This window comes from Quercus robur, chromosome 10 (assembly GCF_932294415.1).
Source record: "Quercus robur chromosome 10, dhQueRobu3.1, whole genome shotgun sequence".
Classification (NCBI taxonomy): Eukaryota; Viridiplantae; Streptophyta; class Magnoliopsida; order Fagales; family Fagaceae; genus Quercus; species Quercus robur.
The window spans coordinates 12977045-12999407 of record NC_065543.1 but is presented as its reverse complement, the minus strand read 5'-3'; the positions used below and the strand labels follow the sequence as shown (position 1 = coordinate 12999407).

The 22363-nt window shown below is 37.6% G+C and overlaps 1 protein-coding gene across 4 annotated transcripts; it reads left to right on the top strand.

Moving 5' to 3' along the window:
• The first annotated feature begins 412 nt into the window (after positions 1-412).
• Positions 413-21587, top strand: LOC126701366 (PTI1-like tyrosine-protein kinase 3). 4 transcript variants are annotated; one of them, XM_050399417.1, is made up of 9 exons: positions 15603-15844; positions 16172-16204; positions 17222-17399; positions 18301-18554; positions 18674-18800; positions 19064-19337; positions 20672-20804; positions 20925-21011; positions 21142-21587. In XM_050399417.1, exons 3-9 carry the CDS (start codon positions 17306-17308, stop codon positions 21259-21261), a joined length of 1089 nt encoding a protein of 362 aa, XP_050255374.1. In that variant the 5' UTR covers positions 15603-15844; positions 16172-16204; positions 17222-17305; the 3' UTR covers positions 21262-21587. The 4 variants fall into 4 exon arrangements, with proteins under 4 accessions (XP_050255372.1, XP_050255374.1, XP_050255373.1 ...); XM_050399415.1 differs by lacking the exons at positions 15603-15844; positions 16172-16204 and adding an exon at positions 413-432; XM_050399416.1 differs by lacking the exon at positions 16172-16204.
• Positions 21588-22363: the final 776 nt, after the last annotated feature.

Genomic DNA, 22363 nt, shown 5'->3' with positions numbered 1-22363 from the left:
TCCGGTTGCCTCGTCTACAACGCCTTCACCTTAGTTGTGTCTTCTCTTCACCATTCCTCAGACCTCCTTAGTTCTTTCCATCTTCCTCTTCACACCCACATCTACTTCTCCTTACTTTCTCCCATGGCAGATCCATACTTACACAAATATAAAGTAAAAGCCAATAGCTCATCCAGATCCCCTGCTCTCGCAGGCCCAGGTTCAGTGGGTAGATTGTCACTATGGTCAAGTCCAGATAGAGTATACCAACTCAGTTCGCCCCCCTCTACCTATTTTTTTGTTCATAAAAAAAAAGTAAAAGCCATCTTAGCAAAGGCATTATATTCCATCCATGGTGCTACTTTCAATGCCAAAGATAATCGAAAGAAGGCTCTTGGACTTGGTCCTAGGACTACTGATGGCCATCATTTGATCTCAAAGAATGCTCTTCAGGTATGCCTTTTTGTGATATTGACTTCTCTATTTCTGAATTTTGGATCCAAGTCTACAACTTACCATATTTGATTGGAAGTCCCCTGAAAATGCTATTAAAATTGGTAACATTGTAGGTAGATATTTAGAAATAGATAATTCAAATGGTGGGTTTGTGGATTGGGAAAATTGCCGGGTTGTAAACGAGTCAAGTTTTGTCGAGTATTGAATGTTCAAGTTTAGTTCAACAATAAATATAAAATGTTCAAGCTTGGCTTGAACTTGAACCAAGCCTACAAACTATGTTTGAGGTTTAGCTTGCCTAATAGTCCAAAAACTTGAGCTCGACTTGGTTTTGGCTTGACTTGATTCATTAGTCAAGTCGAACTTAAACTGAAGCTTTACATGAAGTTTTTTAGCTCAAAATACAATACAAGTACATTATTAAGCCCATTTAATTTAGACAAGTAGTCCCAAGTCCCAACTTCCAATTAATTAAAAGGCTTAGTAAGATATTTGTTTTTTTTCCAAGCTCAAATCAATTATATTACTAAGCCCATAAACTAGCATTGGCTCGGCAATTTTTTATCAAGCCCTATTATTCATGAGCTCGTTCATGAACCTTTTTTATTTCCTGAGCTCAACTCATTTATTAAACAAGCCTAAGTTTAAGGCTTAAGTTTCACTAAATTATAAATAAACAAATATTAATGAGTTTTTATTAAACCAAGCCTGAGCTATTTATGAACGGTTTGGTTCATTTAAAGCCTAATTAAAGTTGGAATTGATGTTGCTCAGCCACTCTTATGTGATTTCTATCTATACTGATGTGGCAAGCTCGGCCACACTAAATCCCAATGCTTGATTCCTGAAGCCTCCATAAAAAAAGAGTAGCAAAGCTCACATTGGGCCAAAAGACTATGGTCCATGTTTAGCAGTTAATGTTGTAGAACATAAACCCCTGACCTTGCTCGAACTACTAGATGAAGAAACTAAGAGCACTAGCATTGGATGTGTTAAATGCTAATTTGTAGCATTAAGCACACCAAAGATAATAATAAAATAAATAAATATATATATAAACCCCTCCATTTAATGCCAACATCTTTTAGCATTACCTACAGTGCTATAAATAAAAATCACAAGGTTACGCATTATACAGAAAGGTGCAAAATTTGAGAAAATGTTTTCGATGCAGTACATATTTCAAATGATACTAAACATGAATTAAACTGTTTACATTCAGAAAGAAATTCACAAAATCTCTTAGTTATGAGTTTCCCAAGTGACATAAAGGACTAGCTTAATCCTCTTTTTCCCCAAGGCACTGCATCACCATATTAGTTTTACACGAGCTACTTTCTACATATCATGTTCAAAGAAGCTCATCATCCAACTTCAAAGTAATCTAAATGCACACATAAACAACCCTACAGGTTAGCTGAAAGCTACTGTGATCAGTATGTCCTCAGAAGCTCTAGAGTCCACAAACAAACAAACCAACTGCTTTCTCCACTTCTCAAATCTACAATTCTTTTCTTATTTTTGGCCTTGATGAGTTCATAAAACTCTTGGATGTGAGATGTCCAATTTGAACATATATAGGAGTTACATATCCCAAAGGTCCTACAACCTGATGGAAGTAGCCAGTCATGAATGTTAATAGATAATTTGATAAGTGCGTAAGTATTGACTATTGAGTGTTCAGACAGCAGAAAATAAACAGTTAACATTAATTGTTTTTATTACTCATATTGTGTTGAAAGCAGGCGTGTTGATTAACAAAGAGGTTCAATTAAACCATTTTTCACATATCCACTGAAGGCCAAAACCATCCTCTAAATTGGACTAGTCACGTAAAATACAGCCCCCAAGCACAAGCAACAATAAAGCTCTTTTAAGTGTTGGTTATGGCTGTTTAGCAACCAAAAAAAAGTGTTAGTTATGGCTAATGTACCCAAAGCAATGGCGGAGTCAGGAATTTTTCTCAGGAAGAGCCAAGCTAAGTATGGAAAAAAGTTTCATAACTAAAAAAAAGTTTTATTCAGAAATTAACATTAACTCTAAAGTTTTGGCTTATGTTTTTGGGTGCTGTGGTGGGTAAAGTCTGTCAGTTGATGTTGGGCCGTAGCTCATGTACCAAGCCCAATCACGATAAAAAAGAAAAGGCATGAGCGTAGAATATCCCGTCCCAATCATGATGGGCCGGGCCTGATAAGGGGCGTCCGAGGAGGAACACCTCCTCGGACTCACCAAGCAAGTGTCCAATTTGCACCCCATACCTGGCGAAAGTTCACCCAATACGAAGAAACAGTGTGTGACACTCAGGAAGGGGGGGGGGACAATCACAACTGCCGCATTAAATGCCCAGGAACTACTTTTCCAGCCGCATTAATGTGGAAGGGACAGGAACGCAGAATCATCTTGGCCAGTGCAACTCACAGAAAGGAGGGAGGATGACCTACGGGACAGGCACTCGAGTGGAGGATCGGATGACTGACAAGTGTAGGGACATGATCTCAGGAAGGATGCTATATAAGGGAAGGAGATCCCCATGGACAGGGGATCGCAAGCAGAAAGAAGAAAGGATAAAGAAGGAGAAAAGAGAGAGAAGTAGCAGGAACAGCCTCAGGGACCGTTACTCCAAAAGCTCGAAGGAATATCCCTACGTCCAACTGGTTGCATGGCTTGGTCGTAACTTCGTTTCTCCTGTCAAAGACCTAGTTCTATAACCTGCTCTCTACAAATTCATTGTTGAGGGACCTTTGGGCCAGAATCTCCCACCTGTTGGGCCTGAGCCCCAAATTCGTCACCCTACAATGTTCAAAGTTATTCAGTTTAGAAATACTATCAAGGATCAAACAAAACAAAGTACAAAAGCGGGACAGACGAATTCCTATTCTACGTCCCTAAGGGCCCTGAGTTGGGGCGGGCTGATCATCCACTGCTGGGTTCTCCGGGGCGATCTCCTGGGCCTGGGCAAGGATCTCGCTGATGCGAAGACTGTCCTCGGGTGACTGTCCCTGCGTAGCTTGCTCCATGCCTCCAGTCTCGAGAATGGGGGAATCTGATGGAAGAGGTTCAGTGGAAACGACCTCTCCAGGAGTCTCACGTATCTCCGCAGGGTAAAAGATGTTCTCAGCTTTCCTGAGATCAGAATCTGCGGGGACGGCTGCCCTATCCATGGCCAACCCCCAGGTCGAGGTGACATAATCCCTACAGACAGTGGCGATTTCCTCAGTCAACCTTTCCTCAGTATCGTGAACCCCACGTTCATACGAAGCCGCCACAGCCTTCTCGGCAACCTCCCTGGACAAGCTGGCTTCCTCCTTAGCCCTTGCAAGCTCAGCCTTAAGCTCCGAAACCGCTTGTTGCTCCGCTGACAATTTTTCCTCAGAGTGTCGGAGCTGCTTGCGCAGCTCTTCGGTTTGCTTTTCAGCAGTCTTCAGGCCAGCCTCTGCACTCGCATTGGCCTTCTTCACCTCTTTTAACTCATGATCCTGACGATCAAGATCACGTTTGAGATCGCTCGCGGCCCTCTCAGCTGTAGCACGGGACTGAGCCTCCCTATGCACATCCTCACGAGCTTGTTTAGCCCATTCCTCAGCAACATAAATTTGTTGGGTGACCTGCACTCAGACGGAAATGAAGACGATACCAAGATAAAACGATAAGAAGGTTCTCAACACAAAGATAAGATAGAAGATTCCACTTACCACAGCCATGTCCCTCTTCAGTGACATGAAAAGCTCTGGTTGACGAATCTTCCTGAGGCCTTCCATATCACGGGGCAAGAGAAGAGGTTGCTGCAACGCTTCAGCCAAGAACGAAGCTGGCTCACGCTGGGTCTCCCATAGGGTCGCATCCCAGAGGATTGGAGCGCCATCTAGCTCGATCTGAGGAGACCATGTCCGAGGTCCCCTCTGAGTGACCGCCTCATCTCGGCTCTCAGTGGACCTTGTTCTTTTTTCCCGGGGCTCTTTCGTTTCCTTACTCTTCTTTTTAGGCCCAACCTTCTCGCGGGCAACCTCTCCCTCCTCTGCCTCTTCTACAGGCCTTTTTCGCTTTAGATTAGGCATAGGCTTCAGCGCCGCGCCCGACGAGGGAGGGGGAGGAAGAACGGGGGCTTTGGAGACGACCTGTCCTTTTAAGATCTCCTTAGAGGTCTGCCCTTTGGACCTGTTGGATAAGAGACCCCTGAGGCCAGTTCTCGGCTGGAGATCCATTCCTTCTTCTTCCTCTGTGTCCTCGCTAAGATCAGGCTGTGCGATGACCAAACCAGTACCAGGAGCCGCTGAGGCACGGTCCAAATCAGCGTCAGAGTCGGAGATCTCTACTACTCTAACCGAAACCTCCCCTTCCTCAGTAAATTGGAACCGGTCTATCTGATCCTCTAAGGATGAATGCGAAGAGCCGGACTCCACCTCTGGGATAACTACTGGGGGAAAAACGTGTTGGGGGGGTAACTGAATTGGAGGCAAGTCTGTATCAGCGAGGAACCCTGGTATGGACACGTCAATCCGTGCTAATCTCGGACTACCGGCCCTTATAGCTTGTCCGGCTTCTACCTGGGCTCGAGTGAGCGGAGTATAATCCAAAATTAAAGGAGCCGACCGTAGTTGTCCGTCACTGCTAACAAAAATCTCGGACCTCAGGAGGTAATTTAGAGCCGGGACATTGACTAGGCTCAGCCGAGGAGTGGTTAGCTTCTTGTCTGCAAAGGCCATCAAACGATTTATGTTAGTCCGAGGAGACATGCAATCAAACCAACAAATCTAAAGCAAGTAAAAGAAAAAGGGGTGGAGGAGCTTGAAACCAAAATCCTCCCCACGGCATCTAATTCTACGACACCCCACCTGGCTTTCCCTCCCTAGTCGGACAGTGAGGGCCGTCAGACCATGGCCCGGAGACGATCAAATGGTCGTCCTTCAAGCCTTTGCTAGACTTCGAAAGGCAAGATATCAACCTCACTGCGTCAACCCTAGACTTTAGATAGTATGTGTCGCCGAGCTTATGGCATTCGTAAAGATGAACCACGTCGTGCCATGAGAGGCCGAGGTTCATCTGATCGTTCAGGGTTTCGACACACCCCAGGATCCGGAATACATTAGCGGTGCATTGGTGGGGGGCCAACCTATGACCACGCAGATAGTCCCTAGTTATTCTCCCCATCGGAATAGTCATTCCTCCTTCCACGAAGGCTATCATTGGAATTGCGACTTCTTCTGTTCTCCGTTTCATCAAAATGTCCTCCAGATGACAGTACTCTAACCCTACCTCCGGTGGGATACGATACTTCGCCCTGAAGCCCGCCATACCGGCCGGAGAATCTACCAGTTTCTCAAGCCTACCCATCCCCTCTAATCCTAAAAACAACTTGAAGGCAGTATGATTAATGAAGAATAATGGAGAAGAAGCGCGAACTTACGGGTAAGAGGTTCGAAGGAGTCTTCAAGAGAATGGCAGCAGAAGCAAGAACAGACTGAAGGAATAGGCTCTGAGAAGTTCTGAATATTGGAAAGCTCGTCAAAAATGAGAGACGAACGCCCTCAAGACCTATTATACTCGGTAGAAGTCGAACAGACGCGCTCGCGTCTAAGGCATGCGAGACGCTGTCCACCGTAGATCCTGCCTCCAACCGTTGGATTGAGCGAGTGTAAAACCTCAAAAGCTGCGGTTACTTCCCCCTGAGTCACCAACTGCCCATAGCATTAATGAAGCACGTAAAGGCGTGCCTTCCCCCTTCCACGTGTGAAGCAGTGGTTCGCCACGAGCCATCTAGTGGGTATCAAAATCCCGCCTTTTCTCCTCGGACTCAAAAAATGCCGGCATTTTGAGGGGCTATTGTGGTGGGTAAAGTCTGTCAGTTGATGTTGGGCCGTAGCTCATGTACCAAGCCCAATCACGATAAAAAAGAAAAGGCATGAGCGTAGAATATCCCGTCCCAATCATGATGGGCCGGGCCTGATAAGGGGCGTCCGAGGAGGAACACCTCCTCGGACTCACCAAGCAAGTGTCCAATTTGCACCCCATACCTGGCGAAAGTTCACCCAATACGAAGAAACAGTGCGTGACACTCAGGAAGGGGGGGGGGGACAATCACAACTGCCGCATTAAATGTCCAGGAACTACTTTTCCAGCCGCATTAATGTGGAAGGGACAGGAACGCAGAATCATCTTGGCCAGTGCAACTCACAGAAAGGAGGGAGGATGACCTACGGGACAGGCACTCGAGTGGAGGATCGGATGACTGACAAGTGTAGGGACATGATCTCAGGAAGGATGCTATATAAGGGAAGGAGATCCCCATGGACAGGGGATCGCAAGCAGAAAGAAGAAAGGATAAAGAAGGAGAAAAGAGAGAGAAGTAGCAGGAACAGCCTCAGGGACCGTTACTCCAAAAGCTCGAAGGAATATCCCTACATCCAACTGGTTGCATGGCTTGGTCGTAACTTCGTTTCTCCTGTCAAAGACCTAGTTCTATAACCTGCTCTCTACAAATTCATTGTTGAGGGACCTTTGGGCCAGAATCTCCCACCTGTTGGGCCTGAGCCCCAAATTCGTCACCCTACAGGTGCTATACCAAAATAATTTATAATTGATTCTTTATAATTTGATAATTCGATAGTTGGGGACAAGAGCTTTGACTATATTGAAAACACCAACAAATATTTATTGAACTATAAGACTTTTGACAATTTATAATTGATTCTAAAGTGTTTTTTAGTAATCTCTTTATGTGCAGTCAGACAAAACCAAACAATTAAAGTTTAAATTCGTATCTATAAAATAATTATACTGCTACTTGTTCAAATATAATTATATATATACAAATACTCAAACCATTTTATCAAATAAACCATAACAAGCCAGCCACCATTATGAAATTTAAAAAATAAAATACAAATTGTAAATTATAAATGATGGTAGCTGTTAACCACTCTGTACATATAATAAACATAATAAAATATATCAATATATTACAAATATCAATAAAGTAGTCAATAAACAACTAAACATAAAATCCTAAACTAACCACAGAAACTCAAAAGGGCCAAAACAGACCAACAGAGATAGATACCACCAGGGGGCCATGGCCCCCCCCGGCCCCTCCCTGGAAGTGTCAAGGAGGTTCAAAGTTATTTCTCTCTGAATGTGGATAGAGATAGGAGTGACTCTTTCTGTGATATTTTGGGGGGGTTCAGTATTACTCCTAACTTGGGTAGATATTTAGGATTTCCTATAAGGCATGCTGGTTGGCAAGGTGGAAAGCTAGGCTTCTATCCTTGGCTGGTAGAACTGTCGTAATCCAATCCAATCCACTTACTCGGCTAATCATGGAACTGTCCTATTGTGCAATTTGTTGCACTACCTTCTAATTTACTTAATACTCCATTAATCGTGTTAATAGGAACTATCTATGGGATCCTCTGATGATTCTAATAGCTATACCATTCTCTATGCTGCTAACAATGAGGACAAGCTGGATTGGGGTTTAGAGTATGTATAAGCCCATTGGGCTTTAAGCCCACTATGTTTTTTTATATTTCTTAGAACCACTACTCCATCCTTCATGTGTATCTCTGTCGCCACGCTATTAGAGTCTCTAGACTACAAAACCACAAGACCACTACCGCTATCACCATTGCTCTATTCATCTCACTATTGCTACTACCCAATCAAGCAAAAATCAGTCCAAACCTCACGAACTAGTAGTATATTATTATTTGAGATATGTTTATGGAATAGTTTTGTATATGTTTCACAAGTTAGTGTTTGGTCCACAAAGATATGGACTTGGGTCTTGACAATTGGTCACATTCATATGGATCATACAATTTCGACAGTATAAGCCATGTTCGAAGAATTCTTTGTTGTTCTTGCTAGTTCCTTGTATTCATGGTTCGATCCTTTCCACCATTTCTTTGTGATAGCCAAGTCAGCATCCTTGAGATATACTGTTTTGATGCCAACAGTCACTGATTCTTTTTTCGTGTTTTGCAATGATATCGAATAAAAAATAGAACAAGAAACTCATGCCATAGATCAATGATGAAGATCACACTTATTACAAGGCAGCTCCTACATAGGTTCAAACTTCAAAGACGTCATCCTTTCTTTAAATATTTAAAAAAAAAAAAAAAAACCAACAGTATCAAATATATGCCGCTCACAATTTAATATATAAATTGTGCTTGTTTATATTGCGCAGCATAGCATCTGCATTACAAGGGATAATCATAAAAAGATACATTTCATAAAAATTATAAGGTATTTAACACATTTTTCACAAGTAACAAAAGTCTCGAACTTTTATTTTTTATTCAAGATATGATTTCACTTATCCTAAGTTATCACTATCCTTGAAACTTGACCATAAGTTAAAAGTTAAAACCAATCAAATCATAGTGACTAATCACATCTTAGAAATCTCAATGCTTGTAGACCACTTCATTCACTTTATTTCATCTCCAACACATGGTCACTAGCCCCCAAGTTAGCACAAGTAGTGCAAAGTGCAAACAAATAAGGGTGAACACTCACACACTTGAGAGCGAGAGCACAAACAAAGAGACTAGAGTCATCATTTAGTGGTGGCCTGATTGAGACTTGGAATCAACACACTCAACTTACGATCTATATTTTTCTATTGTACATGAAAATTTTAAACAACTCTACAATAAAAAATAACTTTGTTTGGGTGAATGGTTTACTAATATAACATTTTCTGGTTTAAGCATTGAATTAATACATTTATACTCCAATTCGAAGTCATAGATTTTTAAATGATTAAGTCAAGTATTTTTATTGGCTTAAAATAAAATGTCTCATCATAAATTGAAAGAACTTTATTTTTTTATAAGCTCTCCTCTGCATAAACAAAAGATTTCAAGCAGTATCTCCTGCTAATAAGTTTGATTAAATACTTTGTCTTTTCATAAATATGTTTAGTAGGATGATTTGAACTCTATACACTCAAATAACAATTTTCTGTTAACAATATATTTTCTTTCAAAATCTTTAAAAATAGGTTCTTGGACGTAACATATTGTGATTATTGGTTTATCAATTTTCAAACATCAACTTGAAAATTATGGGACTTGTATGAATATACATGGTTCTTTTGAAAAAAAAAAAAAAAAAAAAGCGCATTAACATAGCAATAATTTTTAAATTTTGTGACCCTAGCTAAGAGGCATTACTCAAATTGTAAGCTTTTTAACATAAAACTACTCATACTTCTAAAAGGTCATTATTATTATACACACTTATTTAATATATATATATATATATATATATATATTGAGTATCAATCAATTTATAGATTAAATACTGATTTTATCTCAAAGGTGTCAAATCATTCAATTTTCAATTTTATATAAGAGATAAGAGTTAAATCCTTTGTTGATGTGGGCCGTGTGGCTTGAATTGCCAAGCCCAAGTCAACGTAAGTTGATAGAATCCCAATTGTAATAGGAATCCATTAGCCGACTTAACATATGTATCTATATATATATGTGTAATTAGGTGCGGCAAAGTTGATTGAGAAAAATAAGAGAGAATTCCTATAACCTAGCAGTAGCCGCATAAGAAGAAGAATAGTATTTTCTTATCTTGTGGGTGAGAGAGAGTTAAGATGTATTGGGATTTGGGTTTCTTGAGAGTATTCTTGTGCACTATTATATCTCCCTATTTTTTATAGTGAAATTTCTCCATCGTCTCCGTGGAGGTATGCAGTTTGACGAACCACGTAAATTCTTGTGTTCTTTGTGTATGCTTGTTATTTAATTTCCACTTATTTACTGTTATTGATTTGAGTCCTGGGGTCCTATCTGCACCACAAGTGGTATCAGAGCCAGGTTAGGATTCAATCCTTTGAATATAGTAAAGATGTCAAGCACAAAGTATGATGTAGAGAAATTTTGTGGTAAGGGAAAATTTTCTCTTTGGCAAAGGCGGATGAAGGATCTCCTAATTCAACAAGAAGTTCACAAGGCTTTACTTAGGAAGGAGAAGAAACCGAAAACGATGAAGGATGTAGAATGGGTAGAGATGGATAAGAAAGCAGCTAGCACTATTCGTCTCAACCTAGGTGATGAGGTCATTCACAACATCCTAGAAGCAAAGACCACAAAGGAGGTTTGGGAAAAACTAGAAGGTCTTTATATGAGAAAGAATCTGTCGAACAAGTTGTATGTGAAAAAGCAATTGTATAGTTTGCATACGAAGGAAGGTTGTGATCTGTTAGAGCATCTCAACACGTTTAACATGTTGAACACCCAACTGTCAAGTTTTGGGGTAAATTATAAGGACGAAGATAAGGCGTTACTCTTATTAGCATCGCTTCCTACTTCTTTTGATCATCTAGTGACTACGTTGATGTACGGAAAAGAGACTTTAGTACTCGAGGAGGTGACTAGTGCTCTCTTGTCACACATAAAGATGAAGAAAGATGGTGATGGTTCTCAGGCTGATGGACTTATTGTAAAGTCTGAGTCAAGCAATAGAGGCAGAAGTAGGTCAAGAGGACGAAACTCAAACAGGAACAGATCGCAGTCTAAATCACGTGCAAAGAAAGATGTAGAGTGCTTTTATTGTCACAATAAATGGCACTACAAGAATCAATGTAAAGAGTTGAAAGAGCATTTAGAGGAGAAGAATAATGGAAAGAATCCCCTAGAATCAGCTAGTGTTGCTGAAGAAATATCAGATGACAGTGAAGTTGGTGCAGATTTACTTTTAGTCTCATCAGGTAACAATGTTCTACTGGAATCTTGGGTTTTAGATTCAACATGCTCATATCATATGACTCCAAAGAAAGATTGGTTTGACATGTATAAGTCTTACAACGGTGGTATGGTCCAAATGGGTAATGATGCTACATGCACGGTTATTGGAATTGGTACCATAAAGATCAAGATGTTTAATGGAGTTGTGAGAGTTCTTAGTAATGTCAAACATGTTCCAGATCTTACTCGTCACTTCACAGTTAAAGGAACTCCACAACAGAATGGGGTTGCAGAGAGAATGAATAAAACCTTAGTAGAAAGAGCCAGATGCATGAGATTGAATGCAGGGTTGCCTAAGGTGTTCTGGGCAGAGACAGTTAACACAACAAGCTTCATTATTAATAGATCTCCATCATCAGCCATAGATTTCAAGATTCCAGAAGAGGTTTGGTCAGGTAAACCAGTTGATTATTCAAATTTAAAAATCTTTGGTTGTCTAGCTTATGTGCATGTGCAGAGTGGAGAGCGTTCTAAATTGGATTCGAAGTCAAGAAAATGTGTATTTCTTGGTTTTGAGAAAGGTGTTAAAGGCTACAGGCTTTGGGATCCAATCTCAAAGAAAACGATGACTAGCAAAGATGTCATATTTGATGAAGCCTTTATGTTGAAACAGAATGAAGCAGAGACATGTGATGATAGTCCACAGGAGAAATTAACTGTTGAGGTGGAGTTTGACGAGAATAGTTCACCCAGTGATAAGGGTGATGTTGAGATTGATCCACAGCAGCAACAAGAAGAGTCTTATTCAATTGCTAAAGGTAGAGAGAAGCGGGTTCACAAAGCACCACAGAGATATGGCTTTGAAGACATGGTTAGCTTTGCTCTCATAACTAGCAGTGGAGATCCATTGTCTTACAGGGATGTAGAAGAGATGGGGTCACTACAGAAGAATAAGACTTGAGAATCCTCTAGTATGTTAACAAAGTCAGTTCCAACAAATAAGTTCAAGAGTTACTTGGACTTGGTTGGTGATAGCATCTTGTGAGCCCTTAAGGGCTAAGGTGGAGGTGATGGAGGAGTTTGCTCATGTATCTTGATCAATTCAAGCCAAGGTGGAGATTTGTTGATGTGGGTCGTGTGGCTTGACTTGCCAAGCCCAAGTCAACGTAAGTTGATAGAATCCCAATTGTAATAGGAATCTCATTAGCCGACTTAACATATGTATCTATATATATGTGATTAGATGCAACAAAGTTGATTGAGAAAAATAAGAGAGAATTCCTATAACCTAGCAGCAGCCGCATTAGAAGAAGAATAGTATTTTCTTGTCTTGTGGGTGAGAGAGAGTTAGGGTGTATTGGGATTTGGGTTTCTTAAGAGTGTTTTTGTGCACTATTGTATCTCCCTATTTTTTATAGTGAAATTTCTCCATCGTCTCCGTGGAGGTAGACAGTTTGTTGAACCACGTAAATTCTTGTGTTCTTTGTGTGTGCTTGTTATTTAATTTCCGCTTATTTACTGTTATTGATTTGAGTCCTGACGTGCTATCTTCACAACATCCTTAATTATCATTCTGAATCTAACTTAAACATAAGGTATTTTTCAAAGTAGGAGTGAATCAATGGACAAGACATTGAAGTGCAAACTATAGACCCTGTCTTTACCACTTTCCATCCTTCCTTTCTTTAGTTCTAGTCTTGTTTCCTCATCTCTCAAAACTTGATAACTCATAACGTTTTATCCAAATTTCATATTTGCTATAGAAATGAAGTTATTAATGGCCAGCATTTAACAAGAGAAACAAATTTAGAGAAATTTGGAATGTGTGTTTTACATAGTTTCCATCATTGCATGAGCATTTATATGAATCATAGTGACTCAGGTTATCGTGCCGTTATACAGTACAAAAAAATAAAACTTGCTTTTCATTTTGGAATGTGTTTATTTGTATGTTACGAAAGGCATCTTATGAAGCACCTTTAGATTTGGTAAGCATTCTCTCCCTCTCAACATGAATGCACATGTGCATAAACAATATATATATATATATATATATATGTATGTATGTATAATCAACACTGTCAATACCCTCTCATTGATATGGGAAACGGTCGACCACCCGTGACATCAACGTGCAAATGAGCAAAAGGAGGCAACGGGGACTTTCCCTCCTTTCCTTTGTTCTTTTGAAGAAGAGAATGTGTGGTGTGAATGCGTGCATGATTGTGAATCCTAGATGCAAGTTTCTTTTTGTCTAATTTTTTTAAAGACAAAAATACTCTTTATACCTTCTAAGTTTAGGGCCACTTCAAAATCGGTTGCTTAACTTCAATGGTTTCAATTTACAATGATGTCAACTTTTTGTCCAAAATGACGTCGTTTATGGATGAGTTAATGTCAAGATATAATAGCCAATATATAGTGTAAGTTGCAAGGTATGAAAGTTGAGGAACTGATTTATAAGTGACCCTAAACCTAGAGGGTGTAAAGTGAATTTCAACATTTTTAAAAAAAGGTATTTTATGAGCTAAGAAAAATATACCACCCAAGAAGATGTTTGCTATGTACGTTGCTCGATTGTGAGACACTCCAGAAGTTGGAAAATGAAACAAGTGCTTGAACCTAGAAAGATCAATTTAGGATCTTACATATCTTTGAATAACAATAAATGAAAACCAACTAGCATGGGTCATTAATGCTCTTATGGTCTTGTTGTAGAACAAACGACTTGAAGGACAAACTAGTGAAGAAAGACTTCCCAAGAATCAATATAGATTCTAGATAGAAGGGTAACAGTGTAGTTTAGTACAATTGTAGTCACCTCATTTTGCAACCATCAAAATCCATAATTTTTTAAACCTTTTTAGCACTGGAGCTAAAATGATAGCTTTACGTAGGCATTTTTTTTATTATAAACAAATAGTAGGGAGATCGAACTACAGAGACCAATTTCCAATTTCCAAATGATTCTAATACGATTGGACTATCCCTTTAACCCTTCTTTATTGGTTTTCAAGTTCAACTGGCATGCGATGCTTTTAGGTAATGAGTTTTGTTGATTTTTTTTTTTTTTAAATGAATAAATGTTGAGCTATAAGATGTGGTTTGTGAACGTCATTGATCATGCTTGTGCATCATGATTTAAACTACTCACAATATTTGTTTAATATATTTTGAACAATTGACAAAACGTTATAACTTTATTTTATTTTATTTTTTAAAAATAGTATAAGTTTAAATTTATTGTCAATCCTTAAAATTTAGCCAATGAACCATTTTAGTCCATTATATAACTTGATTAAACTAAAAATTAATACATCATTTTATAGGAACAAAAACGACCACTATAATTTATTAGGAACTAAGATCAAATTTATTGAAGAGTAAAAGCAATTTATTGAAATTTTTTTTTTACACTAATTTTATCATTTTAAATTTCAAAAACTATAATCATTCATAAACTTTCTTTTAATGATTTTTTTTTAGAGAGTTTCAATCTATGGCATCCGCTCATTCAATCATCAGAGACTTTACTAGTTGAGCTAACTGGAACCTACACTTTCTTTTAATGATTCATTGAGTTTTCCTCTCTTTTTTTTTCTTTTTTTCTTTTTTTTTTAAAGAGGGTATTTTGACCCACAATGTACTGCCAAATCATGTAATGGCAAGATATACGTTGACGGACAAAAGAGAATAATAATTAGAAGAGCAAAAAGAAGGAAGGAGGCCAGCAGTGCAAGGCACTCTGAAATGATCGAGAAAAAGTGCCGACAAAGCATTCCTTTATTCTAAAACCAGCAGATACCCAAACAGATAACACCACTTTCTTTTTACCTTCTCCTCTTCTTTTTATTTCCTCCCAACAAATCTAAAAAACAAAAATAGAATATATTACTAATTTTTAAAAAATGTCAACTTACTAAATCATCCACGTCTATTTTTAGTCATGATTTACTTGATAAGTCAGATGATTTATATTTAACTAATACGTGTGAAAATGCAAATTACATCAATTAGGTTCGATCATTTGTCATTTTAGTCCTTTAAGTTCCATGTTTATTATTTTGGCTCAATAAGATTTCATTTCATGTCGGTGTTAGTTTGTCCTTCATTTCGTTAAAAATATTATCATTAAGAAAGATTGCTTTTTTTTTTTTTAAGTGGAAATTTTAATAAATTTTTTAGTCTTAGAAATTTATCAATTTATAATAGAAAAAAATGCAAAGACCAAAATACCACAAACAAAACTTAAAGAACGAGAATGAAAATTAACCAAACCTAATTGTTGTAATTTGTATTTTTGCCTAAATATCTCCGTGATTCGCCACGTAACGAGTTAAAAAAGGATTTACCGGAGTGGAAAAATTAATATACTCTATTTTAAGACGTAGAGAGAAAACGTGTGTGTTGTGTGTGGTATAAGTAATTTAAACCGGATGCCAATAAAAGGAAATGTAAAAAGGAAAAAACAGAGAGCCACCCCGCGTTGCCTCTCTGTCTTTTTCCTCTTTACATAAGTTTTTGGTTTTCTTTCTCTCCCAAAAGTCCTAACACTCGTAACCAAAAGATAAAAACAACTTCTCTCTCTGCTGTTGTTGTTGTTGTTGCTGCTGCTGTTGTTGTTGTTTTCTAAAAACGCAATCTATAGCTGGAGAGACAAAGACACAGAGAGAGACAGAGACAGAGAGAGAAACAAAAAAAAGGTATATATTTATTGTTGTTGTTTTTTTTTATTCAGTCCTGTAATTTCGGGTTCTGATCTAAAGCCTAATTTGGGTCCTGTTTTTTTTTTTACCAATCTGTCAATTCTCTTCGCCATTAATTTCTCTATTTTATCCTTTCATTCCCAGGATTCAATTTATTCCCTATATATCTTTTGCTAATTTTGTTTAATATTTCTCTTCTTTTTTTTCCCAAATTTGTTGAGTAATTCATCAAATTTGGGATCTGGGTTTTGCTTATTTTGCTTATAATTTTGGGGAGGCATTATTAAAATTTTGAAATTTGATTGTGGGTTTTGGTTTATGGAGCGTGGAGATTTTCAACGTCGACGTGGTTTAGTGGTAAGGATTAATGGGTCTCTCTTTGTTTTTCTTTCTAGGAGATTAGGAATTTTGAGATTCTATGTTGCTTTTTTTGGGATTTTGATTCTGTGTTCAAATTTCTGGGTTGTGAATGACTTGCGTAATTTGCATTGATGTGGGAGTTGTTTCCTTATCTTGGGTTATGTTTTTGGAAATTTTCACTTTTGTTTTTGTTTTGCTTTCCTTTTTTTTTTTTTTTCTTTATTATGGTAACAAATCCTATGATTAAATCCTAGCTAGTTCAATAATTGACCGGATTTACATAAAATAAAATTAATATGATTAATAATTAATTCCTAATCATTTCTGGGTTTTCCAGATTAAGCACATTATTGCTCTGCTTTCTCATGTTATATAACTTTTTTTTTTGTATTATTATTTTTGTTTTTTTATGATATTCAAATTATTATTTCTTCTGCCTTGGATGTGTTAGTTGTCTCTATGTGATAATATCTGCTTTTAACAAAAACAACTTGAAGACTGTGTGAGAACATTAAAATTTTTTTTTTTTTTTGGGGGTTATTTTTGTATTGTAATTGTGGAAGATTGCATATTGGCTATTTCCTGTATTTTGTTAAATTATTGTTTTTAATAATAAATGAATGTTTACAAAACCAAGGTGGATTCATCTATTTTTTTTTTTTTTTTTTTTTTTTTTGGAAAAACAAACAAACACACACACATATAAGGGAGAGGGAATGAGGTTCTAACACAAATGCTGTAAGATAGGTTGTTTGCATGGAACTTATTCTCTTTTGAATTTATATTTTTTAGGTTTTCTGCTTTCCAAGCTAATAACCCAGTTTTTTGGATTAAATAATTCAGCAGTTGTAAGCCGACACTGCATACAACATCGTAAATTACTGGCCTTTATCCTTTATCACCATTCTAGCATCCCGTTGGCATATTGTTCAATATCATTTGCATATTTGTTTTACAATTTGATTGTTAAATTAAGATGTTAAATGTTCAGTGACTATTTGTGGCACCATGCAGGCACATGCGCCTCCTCCTGGTTACTTTGTTCGACTGGATACCACTAGTGCTCAAGAGAGTCTAGATTTGAGGAAGAGAGTCAGAATGCGTAGGTGGCTCTGTTGTACTTGTCAATCAGAGGAGGCTTACCAATCAACCGAAAATGAGCGTTTGAAGAGCCCCAAAAATTATGCAGATGGTATATTGTTTTTGACTCTCACTCTATGCTTGTGTAAATTTGACCAATGGAAAAGTAAAACAATATATGTGTACTGATTTGGTTATAGTAATAGAAGTTAAGAAGTAAATTAATTATTGGTTCCATCTGAAATGTCTTCGTATATCCTATTAATTGTAACATGTGTAGATATGTTTCTCTTCCCAACAGTAAGTAGAAACTGGAGGCCTGAAATATTGATCTGAATTTTGAGAATTGTAAAGTTGGTGGGGCTACCTAGAAGCTTTAATATATAGAACTAATAATGCATTTATGCTCTCTAGGCCACAGCCACAGCCACCACACAGCTTCTGTCACCGTTATAACTGCTAGTTGCATTATTTGAATGCCATACTGACTGTGCCATGCCACCTTTGTCAAATCATTGCTCTACAGCTAGACATTGTTTTCTTCTTTTTTTTTTTTTAGCGAGGATTTATTCATGTAACTTCCCTTCTAAGTTTGTTAATTTCCCGTTCCCTTCTAGATTAAGACCTTTTTGGAATACTTACGTCAGTTACGTGAGAAATCTGAATGTAGTATAGGAATTAAAATATCTTCCTGTTTGTACTTTGAATTTGAAACTAATAATTTTTTATTTAAAAAATTTAGCAAAGAGGGTGTTCACGTCCTATATCAACGTGATTGTTATGGGAGCTGAACTCCCTCTTTGATAAATTGCTTGACTTCATCATTAGTATTTTCAATAGTGAAGTAACTTGTATAGATTGATGTGCAATATTATGAATTTTATGTGGAATGAGATATAAATTCATCTGTAATAATTTCTAGTCTCTGCCATGCATACTCACTTTTGACAGATCAGTAAATAATATGTAATCTTATGTTCTTTACCACTTGTATCTCATCTTCTTTGATTTAGGGCACCTAAAAGCCTCTAGGGTGGCAGCTCCTGTCAAACCTGAAGTGCAAAAGCCAGCACCAACAATTGAAGTGCCTGCATTGTCTCTGGATGAACTGAAAGAAAAGACTGATAATTTTGGATCAAAGGCCTTGATTGGTGAAGGTTCATATGGAAGAGTATATTTTGCAAACTTGAGTAATGGAAAAGCTGTGGCAGTTAAAAAGCTTGATGTTTCATCTGAGCCCGACACAGATTCTGATTTTTTGACACAGGTGTCTCTAACATAAATATAGAACCAGTATCTTATCTTTATTAGTAAAGCAATTTAGTTTGATATTTTATTTTCCTTTTAGTTTGTTGACATATCTGGCTGCATTGATATTCTTGATAGGTTTCCGTGGTTTCAAGATTGAAGCACGAAAATCTTGTTGAGCTCCTTGGTTACTGTGTGGAGGGAAATCTTCGTGTGCTTGCATATGAGTTTGCAACCATGGGATCTTTACATGACATATTGCACGGTAGGCAAAGCCAGCTTTTCCTATTTCAAATCTACAATTGGCTTTCACTCGCCTGAATTATTATTGTAGAAAGTGTGATTTTGATATGATTGGTATTAAAAAATTACAGGTAGGGAGGGGGTGAGGGTATCATCTACTTCCTTAGTAGATTTTATGGATCTCTTTACATTTTAATTTTGAATTCATTAGGAGACTCTATCCTTTAAGAGTACTCCCCCCCATTTTTTAATAAAATTAATTATGACTGTGTACAAAAATTACAGGTAGGAAGGGAGTTCAAGGGGCACAACCTGGTCCGACACTTGACTGGATGCAGCGGGTTAGAATTGCAGTTGATGCAGCAAGGGGATTGGAATATTTACACGAGAAGGTTCAACCCTCCATAATACACAGGGATATCAGATCTAGCAATGTGCTTCTCTTTGAAGACTTCAAAGCCAAGGTTGCAGATTTTAACCTTTCAAATCAGGCTCCAGACAATGCTGCTCGCCTCCATTCTACTCGAGTTTTGGGAACCTTTGGTTATCATGCTCCAGAGTAATGTTTCTAAAACTCCATTCTCTTGTGCTTATACTTTCATTGTTATTTTCCATGAAATTATTGTTTAGATAGTTTAATGCTTTGGTTATATGGTTTTTGTGTACATTTTACTGATTGATGCAACCCCAACATACTTGTGAAGGATCAGTTTTCAATGTTTCATCAGACTTAAACCATACTATTACAGCTATTATTATTTTCTTTCCTCTTTTTTGTTTTAATTTTTTCATTTTAAATGCTCTAACTAATGCCAATGAGCTCTTATCTTAAATGGCACCTTCTCTTCTTGTTAGAAAAAGGTGAATGGTAAGATCTTGGGTTCATGACCACCGAGTGTTGGTGTAACTTACCAATTAAAAAAAAAAAAAAAAGGAAAGAACTGTTAGGTTGGGAAATATTTTCTGAAACATGAACCATTTAGGTAATGCTTGTCCTGAATTAATGCCAGTACAGCTGTTACCTTGAAAAGCAAGTTGAGCATCGGTGCGATGGCAAGTGCCTTTGAAACATCTAAGGAATAGGACAGTCTTTTAGCCCAGCAGAATATTCTAATAGAAGGCAATTTACAAGGGATCAAATTTTGTTGGTTGAGTGCACCTTAGGACCACGCTTATGGGGTCACTTGTTAATATCTCCCTGGCTTCCTTTTTGCTGAGGAGCACAATCCAAAAGAACAAAATAAATAATACATCAATATTTATAATAATCTACTTTGTTTTTATTCCAATAAGCAAACAAACATATATCAAATATAGGTAATGCTAAAGCTTTTTTTGAAATTATCTTGAGAGAATTCTTTGGATCTTCAATTGGTAGTTTACATTATGATGACACTTATTCAAAATCAATTTGGTCGCCATATTAAAAGAGCCCAATCACTTGATGGTGTTATGTAGCATAAGTTAATTTTAAGAATGTTTTGAATGGCTTTCAGTAGTCCAGACGGGGCATTTATCTTATAGACTTTATACTGTCGTAATAGTCATATTCAGCACACTGACATTGTGTTAGATACTTGCACAAGCTGGAAGGCTATATTTTTCTAATAAATATATCTCTCATCACGGATCTAATTGTTAGTTTTGGCAAAGTTTTAGCCCTTCAATTGTTCTAAAGTGTATGAAGCAGCTGCTTTTCTACACCACAATGATATTTTTAGGCATTCTTAGTATATTAGTATGATCACCATGCAGATTACTTCTTTAAAGGCAATACGTGGAGGTAGAATTGTTTATGACGTAAATTGATGGCTGCTTTTCGTTGTTTATTAGAGAGATAATATTGGCTAGGAAAGATTTTGTATAATTTGTCCTCTTAAAATGATTTTGCAGGTATGCAATGACTGGACAGTTGACTCAGAAGAGTGATGTGTACAGCTTTGGGGTTGTTCTTCTTGAGCTTCTGACTGGGAGGAAACCTGTTGATCATACCATGCCTCGTGGACAACAGAGTCTTGTGACTTGGGTGAGTTTGTCTGCCTTGTTCTTTCAGTGTGATTATTTTTATTCTGTTTCTCTGGTATGTCTTTTGTCTACCTGCTCTTTCAAATTTGGTATGGTTTTATCATGCAACTCTTTTTTATAGGCTACTCCAAGGTTGAGTGAAGACAAAGTTAAACAGTGTGTGGATCCAAAACTGAAGGGAGAATATCCTCCTAAAGGAGTTGCTAAGGTCTCTCTCTCTCTCTCTCTCTCTCTCTCTCTCTCTCTTCACACATGCACACACATCTAAACTCAAATCTAATTTTCATTAATAAGTAGTAGCTTACAAATGTGGTCATGCTTTTTGTTTGGGAATGCAGTTGGCAGCTGTGGCAGCATTGTGCGTGCAGTATGAAGCTGAGTTCCGGCCAAATATGAGCATTGTTGTCAAGGCTCTCCAGCCACTTCTGAAGCCGATTGCCCCAGCTCCAGAAACTTGAACAAATCGATTCAGTTTTTTCCCTTGTGTTGGAATTTTCTGCCTGTGCACAGTTTGGTTTCATTTGTTTTCTGATTTCATCAAATTCTATATTTATCTTTTTTTTTTTCTTGTTATAATTTCTCGTATATGAGATTGGATGTGTAGGATTGGACTTGTTCCTTCGTGCCATTACTAACTGCTGTCTGTTGCTGGTATGCACCTGGGTTTTGAAGTCTATGTAGTCATAAATTGACTATGGGGTTGGGTGTGGAAGATGTGTTTCTCACTGGATATTATTAGCTGCCTGTTCATATTTGTGGTATAAATGGGCTCTCCTTGCAAGTATTTGTTATCCTATACAGGAATATGGTTGGAGTCTAGGCTCGATTCCAGTTGAACTATTCATATTAACAGTCTTTGCTTATTTCTCACTTCTATATCTTGACTACAAGAACACATTGGATCTGAAATGTATGTTTAAAAAATGAACCAGTTGCTAGTGTCAGAACGCCCGGTGCAAATAGCTACCAAAATGTGCTCTAAAGCATAATTAATGTAAAGCAGTTATATATGTATAAACGAATCCTATATTCCTATGTGATGGTTTAAGAGCCTCATTTAGCAGTTATATATGCTTATAAGTTACTGTCCCTGAGACTTTCTCTTGAACATGATTTATGTAAGCACGTGAACCGAGGCAGGTCTTAGCAGCGAATTTTTTTACTCTTTCTGCTTAGAAATCTTATTTTAGTTTCCATCCCGTTCAGATAATCATATACAGTTTCTCCAGATAAACCCTCATGACCTGGCAGGTCCATTAATTAAAGCTATTGCAATCGTCTTCAATAAAAGAAAAAAGAAAAAGGAAATTTTATATATATAACTTACCTCTGGATGTTTTGAGGGGAAGGAATGGTCTATTTTGGAAATTCGGTTCTAAATTTAAACAAATGTTTTTAGTTTTTAAACATATTACACGTATTTTTACACTTTTTTATCCACACGTGTTTTTAAAAAAATTGAAAACTATTCTTTAAACACACGTATCAAACGGGTCCATAAATCTTTCTTGCTCCACACCTTGTTGACTTGGAGTTTGGTTTTTAATCTTTTTCCCATGT

Bases quoted from the DNA above. Each gene is read 5' to 3' on its own strand.
- LOC126701366 (XM_050399415.1), top strand. From the start codon at position 17,306: ATGCGTAGGTGGCTCTGTTGTACTTGTCAATCAGAGGAGGCTTACCAA. The intron at 17,400-18,300 runs GTATATTGTTTT...TCTTTGATTTAG, and splicing joins CCCCAAAAATTATGCAGATG to GGCACCTAAAAGCCTCTAGG. The intron at 19,338-20,671 runs GTAATGTTTCTA...ATGATTTTGCAG, and splicing joins TTTGGTTATCATGCTCCAGA to GTATGCAATGACTGGACAGT.